Source organism: Rhinatrema bivittatum, chromosome 8, assembly GCF_901001135.1.
Source record: "Rhinatrema bivittatum chromosome 8, aRhiBiv1.1, whole genome shotgun sequence".
Lineage (NCBI taxonomy): Eukaryota > Metazoa > Chordata > Amphibia > Gymnophiona > Rhinatrematidae > Rhinatrema > Rhinatrema bivittatum.
Window position 1 is genome coordinate 91,986,363 of NC_042622.1, and position 15,889 is coordinate 92,002,251.

Below are 15,889 nucleotides of genomic sequence, written 5' to 3' on the forward strand. Positions count from 1 at the left end.
GGGCCTTGGTGCTCCCAGGCAAGGATCACAGAGCAATGGACGCTCGTGGGAGGAAAGTATTCCAGGGGGCCATGCTCATTGCCCTCATCACCTCTTATTCGCTCTACATGAACCAATTCTTGTTCAACCTCTGGAAGCAGGTGCAGGAGGCAGCCAAGCAACTGCCTCAACAGCAGCAAGACCCCTTATTGCTGGTGGGTCAGGGCCTGGAGTGTGGAAAACACGAAGTTTGTTCAATCAAAGCATCGAGAGTCTTTGCAGTGGGAAATCTGCGCCCGCAGAATGGCATAGCTGTGGGCCTTGGATCTCTGACTGGAGGAACAGGAAAGACTTGCTGACTTGCCATGTATGGGACAGAATCTCTTTGGAGACTAGGTGAGGGATGCAGTGGCCTAGTTATGGGGATCACCATGAGATCATCCAGCAACTCTCCACCAGCACTTCAGACCCACCTTCCTCAGCCAGGAGATCTACGAGGCAGGGTCAGAGGAAGTCTTTCTACTGCCAGAGGAAGAAATATCCTCTGGCCCTTGGTTCCTGTTCACAGAGGATAAGCTCTCGCAGCTGTCCCAGGCATCAGAGCTCCCAAGCCCCAGCCGTCTCCCCAGTCAAATTCTGGGATGGGGTTTTGACTGGATTGTAGGAAGCATGAGCCAGCCACCTGTACCCATGATGTTGGACCCCCAGGGGTCGGGGGCAGGCTACGGTTCTTTGCAGATCAGTGGCCCAGTGTAACCTCTGACCAGTAGATTCTGTCCATCGTCCGTCAAGGACGTCCTGCCAAATTGTCTTCCATGCTCGTTTTGGGGGCCAGTAGCACATCAGGAGGTACTGTTACGGGAGCTCTCTACCCTCTTATCGGCCAGAGCAGTCAAACCTGTCCCACCAAGGCAAAGATGGCAGGGATTCTACTCCCAAGCAGTTTTTATGTGGGGCAGGATCTAGGCCCTTCTGCTCACACCACACAGAAAACTGTCCATTTCAGTCCATAGGACTTTCTAGTGGAAGGCTTTCTGGAAACCACCAGGATCTGAGACACATCTTCAGAGATCGGGTGGGGGGGAATGTTGATGGGGGTAGCTGAGAGGACGGGAAGGAGGGGGGAATGTTGATGGGGGTGGCTGAGAGAACGGGGAAGAGGAAACAGCAGAGGGAGATGGTGGTGGCCGGTTTAGGGGCTGGCATACTTTTTCATTTAGCTATAGGTGCCAAATTGCCTATCTATGGCTCTGAAGATAACTATACCAGTTTTCTTCCACTTCTTGAACTAGAGAAGAATGAGAGAATGACTGGTGCCCAAGTAGAACAGAAAAAGGCAGTTTTGTCTTGGGTTTAAAGCAAAAGCATTACTGAGTTAAATCTTTGTTTTAAGCTTAAAACAGTTATTTTCTCTCTTCAGTGAGTGGGAGCCATTAAAATCACGTTCAACAAGTTTAAAATTGCATGGCAACTTTCAAAGAGTGTGCTCTGGCTCTGTGACCTACATATTTGGGTTATAGAAGCTCCAGGGATGTGGGTGTCTTGCATTTGCTCTATGGGGATGGAGAATGGGTATGTATGTGTATGGAACTCTGTGGAGAAGGGGCATGGTGGGGTAGCAGGAGCTGTGTATGTGGGCGGGGGGGGGGGGGGAGGGGGGGTTATATGCAGTGGTGTATGTTGGGGGGAGGGGGTGTGAACACCCTTCTCAGTTGCACACTCCATTTCATGTTATCTCCCTTTCGTTCCTCATTCTTGCTCCCTTCTCACCCTCTCCCACCTTGACCATGTCATCTACTCTTCATTGGCTGTTGGGCAGCTTTGTGATTCACTTCTCTGGCAGTGGGTCCTGGACTCCTCACTGGCCATTCTGTTCAGTCTGGTACATGTTTAGTGTGGGTTTTTTTTCTGCTTTTACTTGCCTGCCTGCTAGTCCCACCTGTGATGTCTTCTCTGACATCACTGTCATGGACGAATGGACAGACAACATTTTTTATTTCATAAAATGCACTAAAAAATGTTCACAGCAATCCACAACTGTTCCACACACCAAAGGCCTTACCATGCTCCAGTGATCTCTGAAATGTATAATCCACCTAAGTGTGAAGAGAACAGAATTCCAGTAAGGGAAAGATTATTCTAGGACGTTAAAAAGAAAACCATACCATTTTTTGTCTGGTATACTTATGTATGTTTTCTCTTCTTTAGCACCTTGAAGCTTTGGGACTATAGCAAAGGGAAGGTATGTATTCTCAGATACATTTTCTTCTGTAATGTAATCTGTTTTTTTGCCACTGCCATGTGGTATTAGTCTTAATCATTATATCAACAATGACTTGTTATATTCATTGGAAGGAAAACTGCACCATTGATGAAACTGATATTTAAAAAAAAGAGCTAAACTCTTGAGTCCTTGCTTATTTTGTAAAATGGCTATTCAGAGTAGATGCAGTATGGTTTGAAGGCTCCCTGAAGTTCTTGCTTCTATACTTGCTGTTCTTCTGTCATTGCTGAATATGGAAGATAAGTATGCAGCAGAATCTTTCAGTGATATCACAGTTCAGTGGCTTTGACATAAGTGTGCCACTGACAATGGATTGTGAAATGCTGCTAGGAAGCTGAGAAGAGGAATTGCCTAATTACTTAGGGTGGACGTCTCTGCAGTGCTTCGTAAGGAAAAAAGATACAAAACAGAATCCACTAAAATGATTTTTGTATCAGATTGTGACCTTAAGTTTTAAAAACACTAAATTTAAAACCTTACATGTTTTGAGAGAATGTGGAGGCAAAGCATTCAAACCAGCAGCCCAGGTTAATGGCTAAATTTTTAGATTTAATTGCCTTCTCCACAAGTAAAAATAGTTGATGCGTGCGCAATCAGCCATGTGCAGGCAGATGGATCTTCAGCCACCTGAAAGCATGTGCTTACTTCCATAACATGCTCAAACATGGCCACAAACAAGAGGGGGGAATGGTACCTCTGTGTGTGCGCCTTACTGTCTCTTGTGTATGCACACAGATGGCATGGCACCAGCATGCCTAAATGTATGCCCCTGTTTTACTTCGCCTGAAGCTATGACCCCAATTTTCAAATTTAGGTGGCCATCTTGTATTTGAAAATCACCTTGTTCTTTGTACGCTTAAAAGTTGACAGAGTAACCTGGCAATTGGGAACCCAATAAAAAATTTAGTCCTAAATGCTTGTTATCTTCTATCTGGCTTATGCCTAGTTTATCCTTCTATTTTTAGTGTCTAAAGACCTACACAGGCCACAAGAATGAAAAATACTGCATATTTGCAAACTTCTCAGTTACTGGTGGTAAGGTAGGTATGAGATCTGGGTTTGTGAACAGTTTTCAGAGTATTACATTTTTAATATTGGAGGTAATAGTCAATACGCTGGTGAGTGGACAAGTTATCCAGCTAAAATTAGCTAGGTAACTTGTCCCAGATGTTCAGCAGGATAAATATCCCACTGAATATACTTGCTTAAAGTTATCCAGCTACATGTAGCAGGATAATTTTAAAACCTATCCAGCTGTTTGAATATAATCAGCTTTGTGTGAATATATCCAGTTAAGTGACACTATTTAAAACAAAAAAAAAATGCAATTCAGACATGTGGCCAGATTCTCACCACGACTATTTCACAAATGGCCCTGCTTTTCCAAGCCCCCAGACTCACCAAAGCCCTCTGAAACTGAGTAAAACACATTTGAAGCTCCCAGGTTGGCCGCACTCTCCTTGCTTCCATAATGCCCCAAACTGCCCTTTCTTTCACCCCTACCCTTTTCACTCACCCACCCAGTAATTTAAGGTAAGAAGGCCCCCTCTGCCAGGATCGCACTTCTCAAGTGTGAACCTGGCTGCTTCCCTCACTGATAAGTATAATGCTTCCAGCATTATACTTACCAACATTGCTAAGTGAAGCTGCTATGTGTACTGATACTGGAAGCTTACACTTCCAGCATTTATGCCTAGCAATGAGGGAAGCAGTTGGGATTGCAGTTAACCCCTCTGCCGGGATTGCAATTCTTTTCTTACCTAACGTACCAAGTGGATTGTTGAACTTGGGGTGGAAGAGTAGGCTGCTGCAGATGAAAAAGAGAGGCAGTTTGGGGCATTTATTATGAAACCAGGGGTGGGAGGGGGGGTGAAGCTGACCTGAGAATTCTAGATAATTTTTTACTCTGTGTTGGAGGGGGTTTGTGGGTTCAAGGGGTGCTTAGGGCCATTAATATATTGGAGGTGAGGGTGGCAACCGGGCCACAGGCCTTTTATTTTTTATTTTTTTTTAATTTTATTTTTAATGCATTTCAATTGTTTATACATACAGAAAATACATAGAGTGTGTTATATTAGAATTATTATTCCATATACAATTTAAGACATCATTTTTATAACTCCACCCTATTACTCAAGGCAATATAGTAAGAAAACTAGAGATCAAACCTCAGCTAAGGCCAAATTATTGGAGCAGATAAAGAAATTTTTAATCTACACTAAATTGCCTAACCACATTTTTCAATCCTTTCCCCCCCTTTAATCATATTACACCTCTAGGAGTGTGTATCTAAGTACACCCTAAGCTGGTTTGGGTCATTAAAGACATATCTGTCTTTCCCAAAACTTATGTGACATTTACACGGGTACTTTAGTACGAATTGAGCACCTTTCTCTATCACTTCTTTACGCATTTCAATAATTTTTTTCCTTCTTAGTTGAGTGCTACGCACCACATCCGGAAAGATCTTTATAGGAGATCCATAGAAATCTATTTTTTGGTATTTAAAATGTAGTCTCAAAATAGTATCTCTTTCTACCGGTGATAAAAATTGTACAAGTAGAGTAGCTCTTACATTAATTTTTGATTCAAATGATTTCTCTATAAATTCTGTTAAATCTAAGTTTTCCTTACTCTCCACTAAATCTTCATTTTGTACTTGCTGAAGATAGTAACACTTTGAAACAGTTGGTATTGTTTTATCTGTATATTTTAAGACATTTTTTAGATAACTATTTACTAACTCCCCAGAGGTTATTAAATGAGTCTTAGGGAAGTTCAGGAATCTTAAGTTTAATCTCCTATTCATATTTTCAAGATTCTCCAATTTCCCTTGGTGCTCTTCTATAGATTTTATAACATTAATTTGTACATCCTGTACACCGTCTATTTTCTTTCCTATCTCTTTCACATCAGTTTCAATCTTAATTATCTTTTCCTTAGTATTAACATCGTTTTTCAAAGCATCTTGCACAGACTTCATTAGGCAATTAATAGATTTTTGCATATTTAGCATTATCAACCCTAATTCTTCTAAGGAAAATTTTTGGGGTACAATCACAGATATATCTTCAGACCCCACTGCTTGTTCCTCCAATTCGTGTTGGTTAAAGGGTCCCTCTACGCTTGATGCCGATTGGGGGGTTTGTAAGTCCATGTTGCCAGAACTATCCGAACATAAAGGTTTAGTATTGTTCGAAACCCTCCCCATACTAATGGCAAGATCTCCCACAAGCGAGGTTCCAGCTATCATTGCTGTAGGTGGTTGTGTTTTCTCTGGGGCCCCAGGGGTTAGTGATGTTTCTATAGCCAAATTATTTTCTTCCTGCTCCACGGATAAATCATTAGCGGCCCCCACTGGGTTTTCTGTGGATATTCTTTTGAAACACTCTGCTATTCTGGGTTGTACAGTTTTTATCGGAGATGATGTAGAAGAAACCATTCGTATCTTAGCTTTCCTCTTAGTGTGAGGCATAGCTAAGATAACTCAGAGAGTGATCCAAAAAGGCAATATAACAGTTTACTTAGCTTTGCTGGTCTCTAGGGCTGCTTATCTGTTTCCCGTTCAGGCCGTTCTGCGCCGGGCTAAGCCGGGACAAGCCGCGCGCCCCTTTACCACGCGCGGCTTAACCGTCGCGCCGGTGGCGTCGCGCCGGCGTGGGCAGTTTTTTGTGCCTACCCGGCTCCTCCCACCGACGTCACCTGACAGGTCCCGGATGTAGGAAGCACTCGCGGTGTTCCGGCTTCTCTGCAGCTCACGGGCACAAGGTAAAGTTCTCCAAAGAAAAGTAATGGGCCCCGCACACAGCGACCCTTCCAGGAAAGCAGGCAGCCGGCCTTTTATTTTTTTAAACTGTGCCACTTAACTTGCCACTTAGCCAAAGATATTTGGTTATCTGGCCACACAAGGCTGGTTCCTGTACGTACCCGGATCAGTCCAGACCGTGGGTTGAGCCTCCTGTCCAGCAGATGGAGACAGACTAAAACTGAAAGGGTATCCTATATCAGGACAGAGCCTACCCTGCAGCCCTTTAGTATTTGTCTGTCTCCAGCAGATGGATCAGCTCACCCTGCGGTTCCCTGATCTCGGCTAGTCGGCCTTTGTTTTTCCTGATTTCTTTCTCTCTAAGGATCAAGCAAGTAGTTAAAAAAAAAAAAAAAAAGTTGATTTTGTTTGACTGACTCTGCCTGTCTCTTCTTTCACAGGAGACGCTCCTGAATCCTGGCTCTTGCGGGGCTTAGGGGGGCTTGGCCCCTTGTGTCGGACATAGCCTAAGCCCTGTTTTGCTTCCTTGGTGTGGGGGGTGAAACTGGTGTTCCAGTCCCTCATTCCCCCCCCCCCTTCTCTGGCTGCCTCGGGGGCTCAGCGCTCCCTGCACTGTGGGAAGGTTTGCCCTTCCCCTCAGTTAAAAACAAATAAATTAATTAATTAAATAAAATAATTGTAAAAGGGACAAGAAGTAAGTAAATCCACAAGCTGGCAGCCAGAGTCTCTAGTGCAGAGGAGCGTGCAGTGTTCATTCCTCTGCCTCCGCTCCTGCCGGCAGCTAATTTTTTTCTTCTCAGCTGTTTCCAATTATAGATTGCGGCTCTTCAGTGAGGATGCCGCATTCACATGCCTGCACTGCTTGTGGTGAGCCCTTGACGCGCGGGGGGCTCTGCTCTGTGTCTGCCAGGTGAGGAGGGGCCCTCCTCGGCAGCGCTTGAAAATTCAGCCCGGGGTCGCGTCCCTCACCGCGTGGCTTGGCGGTTCCCGGGTCGGCAAACCACGGGAACGGCGGCCATCTTGGGTTTTTCGGCTGCTCCCGATTCGGAACCGCCTGGTGCTGAGGACCCAAATTTTTCGGAGTTTCCCGTGCTGCCCCAGGATGAGTTCCCAGACCCCCCTCCAGCAAGGCTCGGGCCCATTTTTCTTCGGAGTTTGTGCTTCTTCTGCACAAATCTTACTTGGCCAGCTTGCAGGAGGAGGAGGACCCCCAGGTCCCCTGCCGGCAAAACTCCCGCGGCCAGCCCCACTGCCTGCTCCTCTGACTCCGGAGCCACAGGGTCCGGGTGCAGGTGGTCCCGGAGGTCCCTCCCAACCCTGATCCTCCTCTGCCTCTGGTCACTCCGGATCCCGCCGCAGATTTGACGGGGGTGCTCCCCCCCTGCAGGGGAATGACCCCCGGGTCCTCCGCATGTTGCAGAGGGAGGAGTTGGAACACCTCATCCCCTTTGTCTTCCAGGAGTTAGGGATGGAGGGACCCCCTGCAGATACCCTGACGGCTTCACTGCCCAAGGATATGGACCCGGTCCTGGCGGGACTCAGGGCTCCAGCGTGTGCCTTTCCCTTCCACCCTATGCATAAGTTGCTGCTCCTATGGGAATGGGAAGCTCCCGAAGCGGGGCTCCATGTTGGGAGGGCTATGGACAAGCTCTACCTCCTCCCGGAGGACTGCTTGGAAATGCTGAGGATTCCCATCGTAGATTCTTCCGACTCTGCGGTCACCAAACACACCACTATCCCAGTGGTGAGGGCGATTGCCCTGAAGGACGTACAAGATCGTAAGCTCGAAGCTCATCTAAAGCGTATTTTTGAGGTTCTGGCCTTGGGAGTTCGGGTGACTATCTGCAGCAGTCTAATGCAGCGGGCAGGTCTTAGGTGGGTTCAACAATTGTTCGGCACCCAGGACCTCCTGTCTGCAGAGGCGGAGCAGGCTGAACGTTTGGAAGGCATCATCGCGTATGGGGCAGATGCGCTGTATGATCTCCTCCGCGCCCAGGCGAAAGCTATGGTCTCAGCAGTTTCTGCTAGAAGGCTTCTCTGGCTGCGCAATTGGTCCGCGGACCCATCCTCCAAGGCGAGGTTGGGCACATTGCCTTTCAAGGGTAAGTTGCTCTTTGGAGAGGACCTTGAGCAGTTTATTAATTCCTTGGGGGAAAATAAGGTTCATAAGCTACCAGAGGACCGTCCGAAACAATCTGTCGTTTGCGCTCTCCCGTCCTCGCTTCCGGGGTCAACAGAGAGATTTGCCTTGCGGGAGCGGTGGCTCCTCTAGAGGTTATTCTGCCTGGTCTCAATCTTGGTCTCAGCCTTTTCGTGGGCGCCGGCCCTTCTGCGAGGGAGCGTCCCAGCGCGCCACCCCAAAGCCAGCCCCACAATGAAGTTCGGTTGACCCATTCCTCGGTCCCCCTTCTGGGTGGTCGTCTCTCCCTGTTTTTCGAGGAGTGGATCAAAATCATGTCAGACCAGTGGGTTCTCGAGATTGTCTAAGACGGTTATGCCTTAGAATTTGCTCGAGACCTACCGGACCTCTTTGTAGTCTCCCCTTGCGGCCATCTCAAGCGGGAGGCGGTGGACCAAACCCTCACCAGGCTTCTGAGTCTGGGCGCCGTTGTCCCAGTTCCGGAGGAGGAACTCTGCGCCGGCCAGTATTCTATTTACTTCGTGGTACCCAAGAAGGATGGTGCCTTTCGGCCAATCTTGGACCTCAAGAGGGTCAACCAGGCCCTCAAGATCCCACATTTTCGCATGGAGACCTTGAGAGCGGTCATCGCGGTGGTTCATCCCAGAGAGTTCCTTGCCTCTCTCGATCTGACAGAGGCCTACTTCCATGTTCCGATTTGCCACACTCACCAGAAGTATCTTCGCTTCCACATCCTCAACCGGGATTTTCAGTTTCGGGCGCTGCCCTTCGGCCTGGCCACCGCACCATGCACCTTCACCAAAGTCGTGGTGGTGGCGGCTGCCCCCCGCCGAGAAGGAGTCCTGGTCCACCCCTATCTGGATGACGGGCTCATGCGGGCCAAGTCGGAGAGTCGCTGCAGGCGGTAGATCGAGTTCTAGCTCTCTTCGCCTCCCTTAGGTGGATAATAAATTTTCCCAAAAGCAATCTTCGGCCTTCCCAGGTGTTGGAATTTTTGGGGGCCCGCTTCGATACTCTGAGCGGCAAGGTGTCCCTACCTCGTGCTCGGGCTCTCAAACTTATCGACTAGGTACGGAACCTTCTCTTGCTTCCTCTCCCGACGGCGTGGGATTACCTCCAGGTCCTGGGCTCGATGACCTCCACCATCGACCTCGTCCCCTGGGCATTTGCGCATATGCGACCATTACAGACAGCTTTGCTATCCCGTTGGCAGCCGGTGTCAGAACAGTTTCACACAGTTCTCCCGCTTTCGGCCTCGACCATCGCCGCGTTGCAGTGGTGGCTTTCACTTCCTTATCTTCTCCGGGGAATGCCTCTTCAGACTCCACAGTGGACGGTAGTAACCACGGATGCCAGTCTCTCCGGCTGGGGTGCAGTCTGCCAGTCCCAGACGACGCAGGGGATCTGGTATCCGGTTCAGTTTCGTTGGCACATCAATCGGCTGGAGGCCTGGGCGGTGCGTTTGGCTCTACAGGAGTTTCTGCCCCTGATCGGCGGCAAGGTGGTGAGGGTTCTCTCCAACAACTCCACTACTGTGGCTTATACCAACCGTCAGGGGGGCACTCGCAGTTGCTTGGTGGCTCTAGAAGCCAGCCGACTCTTCGACTGGGCGGAACGGCATCTGGGAGGCCACAAGGCAATCCATATAGCGGGCAAGGAGAATGTACAGGCCAATTTCCTCAGTCGCCAGTCTCTCGGTCCGGGAGAGTGGGAACTTTCGGAAGAAGCCATGGACCTGATCGACAGGTGGGGTCCCCCTCACCTGGACCTCATGACGACCTTGCGCAATGCCAAGGCCAACAGGTTCTTCAGCCGCTGGAGAGAGCACGGCTTGGAGGGAGTGGATGCTCTGGCTCTCCCCTGGCCTGCAGACATCCTTCTCTACATGTTCCCTCCGTGGCCTCTGGTGGGCAAAGTTCTCCGAAGAATAGAACTCCACCGGGGGCCAGTGGTTCTGGTAGCACTCGAATGACCTCGCAGACCATGGTTCGCGGATCTCGTCAACCTGGCAACGGAAGGACCTCTCCGGCTCGGCCATCTTCCTCGTCTGCTTCGGCAGGGGTTCGTATTTTTTGACCAGGCCGATCGCTTTTGTCTAGCGGGCCTGGCTTTTGAATGGCGTAAGGGCTATAAGGAGGAGGTTATCTCCACTTTACTGCGGGCTCGGAAGCAGTAGACTTCTCTAGCTTGCGTGCGCGTTTGGAAAGTCTTTGAGACCTTTTGTGCGGAGTCAGGGATCTTGGCACGCTCCGCTCCGGTTTCGTTGGTTCTTTCCTTCCTACAGAAGGGTCTCTCCTTCAGTTCCCTGCGCGTGCAAGTCTCCGCTCTCGGCTCTCTCCTCGGAAGGGTCGATGGTCATCCCTTAGCGGGCCACTCGGATGTGATTCGGTTCTTGAAGGGCATCAAGCACCTGCGACTGCACGCTCGCTCTACTTGTCCGTTGTGGAGTCTTAATCTCGTCCTCTGGGCTCTCTGTGTGGCTCCGTTCGAACCCCTCCGTCGGGCTACGGTAAAGGATCTCACACTCAAGGCGGTTTTTCTCGTTTCTATCTCTTCCGCTTGGCGGGTCTGAGATCCAAGCGTTATCCCATCGGGAATCTTTTCTGTGTTTTTCCGATTCAGGAGTCTCTCAAGATGGTGCCTTCTTTCTTGCCGAAGGTAGTTTCCGCTTTCCATGTCAACCAGTCAGTGGAGCTTCCAGCATTCTCTCCAGAGGAGACTGCGGGTACCGCTGGGGGCGATCTTCGCAGGCTTGATGTCAAACGTGTTGTACTCCGGTATCTCCGGGTTACCAATGACTTTCAGGTCTCGGATCATCTTTTTGTCCTCTGGAGTGGTCCCAATCGGGGAAAACCGGCTTCTAAGACTACTATTGCTCGGTGGTTTTGCTCGACACTACCGCCTGGATGTGCAAGCACTGGTTTTTGGTTCTTTTGGTCGGCAAGTGCTTCGAGCGGGACTGTCTTGGTCCCACCCGGTTTAGGGAAGCTTTGGTACATCCCACGGTCTGGACTGATCTGGGTATGTACAGGGAAAGGAAAATTAGTTCTTACCTGTTAATTTTCATTCCTGTAGTACCACGGATCAGTCCAGACGCCCTTCCCTGTTGCTCTTTCATATCATCCACTCAAAGCTTTTCCTACAGGTATTAGGATGCCAGTACTGTTTTATTCTCTTCTGAACACCGGAAGCATTGGTTTTTGATGACCAAGTACATGCAAGAGCGTTTCTTTCTACAGAGTTCCTTACAAGGTTATAGAGTTACTCCATTGAGTTTTTTGTGGTTACTTGCTTGATCTTGTTCTTTATCTTGTTTTTTCTGCTTTGACAATAGTTATAAGGGCTGCAGGGTAGGCTCTGTCCTGATATAGGATACCCTTTCAGTTTTAGTCTGTCTCCATCTGCTGGAAGGAGGCTTAACCCACGGTCTGGACTGATCCGTGGTACTACAGGAACGAAAATTAACAGGTAAGAACTAATTTTCCTATAACTTTAGGTCTGCTCTGAGGCATGTCTAAAATTATCATGCTAACTTAGCTGATTTTCAGTTTTATCCAGCTAAGTTATCCAGATAACTTAGTCTATCCCCAGAACGCCTTTTTTTAAATTTTTTTATCTTAGATTTTAGCTGCATAATGACTTTTCTGGCTTAAATTGAGCCAAATAAAGGTCCTCAGTATATAAAGCTTTCCATTTAACTGGATAACTCTGAAATGCTTTGAATATTGACCCCCAGTGTTACTATAATCCCTAAAGATAGAAATGGGTATAATTACAAATTGTATGTAAATGTATGGCACAGTATTCTTGTAAAATATTTGTTTTGGAAAAACTCATGTATGTATCCTCTCTCCTACTCACATACGCAGGACACATTCATGCTGGCTTCTCTGCACTGTAAATGTGTACCTTTTTTGTTTTTTGACATCAGTGATATAGATAGATGCATCTAACTTCTCTTCCTTCCCAAATAGTGGATCGTGTCTGGTTCAGAAGACAACTTGGTATATATCTGGAACCTTCAGACTAAAGAAATTGTACAGAAGTTACAGGGGCATACAGGTGAGGTGATTAGAGAAGAATTATTTGTTTGTAGTGGTGTTTTTCCTTGGGTCTGGTAGTTTCTACCATCTCCTTTTGGCTTTCCAGTTCAATCAAAATTGGGATCTGGCACTATGAACCTTCAATCGCACCTACCAAAAGGTTTCCTCCTGGTTTTTTATATTCTCTCCCATCTCACTTAACCTAGTCATTGCAGTGCCAGCCTTCAGATGGGGGCCAAGCACCAGGATTCCTTTTGGAACCCTGCAATCATGGTTCCCTGTACATACCCGGATCAGTCCAGACCGTGGGTTATGTCCCCCTTCCAGCAGATGGAGTCAGAGCAAAAACTGAAAGGGCACCCTCTCATAAGCTGGTGCGCCCTCTGTGTCCCTTCAGTATTTTCTCTGACTCCAGCAGATGAGGGTTGCACTTGAGGTTCCCCTTTCTAGTTTGAGAGAATAGTTTGACTTTTCATTATTACTTTCTTCTCCTTTTGGATGGATCAGACTTAAAAAAGAAATATTTTTACTGAGGAAAGTTGTTTTCCCTTAATTTTCTCCTCAATACTTACTACAACTGCAGCTTGCAGATTGATCTGTTAGTGCTGTTTAGCCTACCAGTTTTTCTTTCTTATTACGTTTGGGGTAAGTTTTTTCTGTATGTTTTTTACAGGTTTTTTCTTTGTTTGCTGCCTAATTAGGGGTGCACGTTGGTGGTCCAACCTCTCCCCTGATTGCACGACCCCCTAACCCGAGAAGCCGATTTCCTCGGGGCAGCACCGACAGAGAAGCGGCATTCCTCTGTCTTAGACAAATAAATAAATAAAATAAAATGAATTTAAAATTTCTTGACTGGGTCGGTGCCTTCCTAAACACAAAGCTTTCAGTTCGCTTTTGGACAGCTACTGGCAGCCTTCGGGGGTGATTTTTACTTTTTTGGGACTTACCAACAGTCTTCCCCCCACCCACCCATGCCGACGCGATGTAACGCCTGTGGAGAGCCCGGTTCGCGGCTCTCCCGGGAAGGGCTCTGTGTGAGGTGCCTCCCCGGCGGGAAAGGGCCCTCGAGACCAGGGGCACGCTCTGTTTCGCGCAGCCAAGTGCGCCTGCCTTTAGGGAGGTCGGCCCCATTCCCGAGCAACACGGGAACGACGGCCATTTTGTCTTCAGGGTTGGATGGTACTGCAGACCTCTGCTGTTCTCCCTCCCTGCTGGTTCTTACTCCGGCCCATCTCCCAGATGCTGAGCCACCTTCGGGGGATCCCTCTTTGGCTCTTCTTTCCGTGCCTCCCTCTGGTCCTCCACCTGAGCCGTTTTCAGCAGAGTTTATTATCTTAATGCATAACGCTTATCTGGCTAGACTGAGCCAGCAGTAGGATCCAGCGTTCGCCCCTCCACCACCCAAGGTGCTTAGTTTGGGAGATACCCTAGATGCCTCAGGGGTTACTCAGGGGTCTACAGGAGCAGTACTTCCCCAGGGCCAGGAGGCTCTCAAGGGCCTTCCCGAGTTCGGGTGGTATCCCATTCAGTCGCCCCGGACTCGGCCCCTCCTCAGGACCCTGCCGCTGACCCAGATCTGGTGCTGTATACACAAATGGAGGGAGATAATCTCCCGAGTCCTGCGGCTGTTTCAGAGGGATGAATTGGACCCTCTTATTCTACATGTCCTGGCCGAATTGGATATTGACCCCTCTTCAGAGACCCCGGGTCCTCAGAGGGCAGAAAAGAGGGGGGACCCCGTCCTGGCAGGCCTTCGCCCACCAGCCAAAACTCTTCCTTCTCATCCTATGATCCTGGAATTGCTCTCCCATGAGTGGGAGGCTCCAGAGGCGAGTCTTAGGATAGGCAGGGCGATGAGCAAGCTTTAACCGCTCCCGGAAGACTTCCTAGAACTTCTCTAGGTTCTGAAGGTGGATGCTTCAGTGTCGCGGTCTGCATTTAGATTCGCCGTACTTGAAAAACATGGCGACAAACCGGAACTCTTTAAACCCTTGGAACCGGAAATTACAACAATGTACCAGGTTTCCAACCAGGTCGTCCGGGCAATGAAATTTCCGGTTCCAAGGGTTTAAAGAGTTCCGGTTTGTCGCCATGTTTTTCAAGTACGGCGAGTCTAAATGCAGACCGCGAAAATAGTTATGGACTTAAGAAGAGCCATTGATCAATAATTTGATGGATTTTTGCTGGACGTCATAGAGAAACAGTTTCGAAGGAGTGATTCCCCTGAGGCGCAGGACCTTTTGTGGTCCGAAACGCGATCGTGTCGGGACTGAGTTTGAGACGCCAGTTGCGATGAGTATCATCTCTTAAATCATTTGTGACTGTGACTGCTATTACAGCCCTAAAATAAGAGATGCATTAGTAATATGTGAATTTTATTCATAACGATAAAAAAGATGATACAAATAAAGTAAAGTGACCCGATACCATAAGAGTCTGTCACATTCTACTGACTCTGAGTAAGGGTCCTACACAAAAATATTTTGCATTTTGCACTCTGAAGGTGATGGCTTAATAATATACGTTTGAAACAGATACCAGTTTAACCATACATTGTGATATTTTTTTTTTGAGTGCACCATTCAGACCCTTCTTTCCTAGCTCAGAGCTTTTGCTCTACTAAATATGCACAGGAGTTTACATATGCATGCTGCCTTGTGAGCCCCTCAGTCTTTTATTTTTATTGCAATTTTACATATTATAGACAGTAATTATACATGTCAATGATATGGCTTATATAACAAGTTTTCACTTTAAATAATCCAAAATAGCGGAAAAGAACAATTCTTGTACATATGCCTATTTATAAAGAATCTGAAGATCTTAGATATTTCCAAAAACTGGAGCAAAAATGAAGAAACAATTGCATTTAAATAGGTGGCTTAAATGCTTCATACTATATACCCATGACCAATCCGGGATACTTTATTTTACAAGTCTTGAATCCAAAAATTTTCTAAGCTCTGAGGGTTCAAGAAACACAAACCTCTCATTTAAATACTTTACTACACATTTACACGGAAAGTAGACTCTCATATGGGCCCCTAAATGTTTTATTTCTGGGGCCATCTGTAAAAAATGTTTCCTTAACTGGGTGTTTCTAGTGATGTCTGGATACATCCACATTTTTTCAGTGAGATAAGGCTTTTCTTGATTTCTCAAATAGGGATAATATTTTGAAACTTATCTTCCATTTTTTGAAATCTTACACAAGGTTCCTCTCGACTCAATCTGTTCTTCCATTGACTCTTCTAAGAAATTTGTAAGATTACCTAACTGTTGAGATTGATTTTGATCATTAACATTTCCCTTCCTTTTGGTTACAATGTAGAAGATTTTTTCTATTGAAGGCATTTTTTGCGGGGAAAGTAATAAATTTTCTTCTAAAAATCTTCTAAATTGTTCCATATGTGATATAAGTTTAACAGTTATACAGTGATCTAAGTTTAAATTCAAAATTCTAATATTATTATATCTCATGTTATTCTCAATTCAATTTTTCTAGAATTTGCTGTATCCCCTTTTATGAGTCATATTTGAACCTCTTGTATTTGAGATAATTGCCTTTCCAAATTCTCAATTTTCTCAGAATGTTGCTTAACCTTTCATCTATTGTTTTACCTTGTTCCTGCATTTCAGACATTTTTGTTTCTACATTATTTATAGAAACTTTCAAT

General features: G+C 47.0%; 1 protein-coding gene across 5 annotated transcripts in view; it reads left to right on the top strand.

Moving 5' to 3' along the window:
- WDR5 (WD repeat domain 5) overlaps positions 1–15,889 on the top strand; it is a 113,676-nt gene that overhangs the window by 87,500 nt on the left and 10,287 nt on the right. For 4 of the 5 annotated variants that reach the window (XM_029612245.1, XM_029612243.1, XM_029612242.1 and 1 more), the window contains 3 exons: positions 2,188–2,221; positions 3,229–3,303; positions 12,144–12,231. In XM_029612245.1, coding sequence (XP_029468105.1) covers positions 2,188–2,221; positions 3,229–3,303; positions 12,144–12,231 — 197 coding nt within the window. The remainder of the gene's footprint in view (positions 1–2,187; positions 2,222–3,228; positions 3,304–12,143; positions 12,232–15,889) is intronic. The other variant, XM_029612246.1, reaches the window with a different exon arrangement.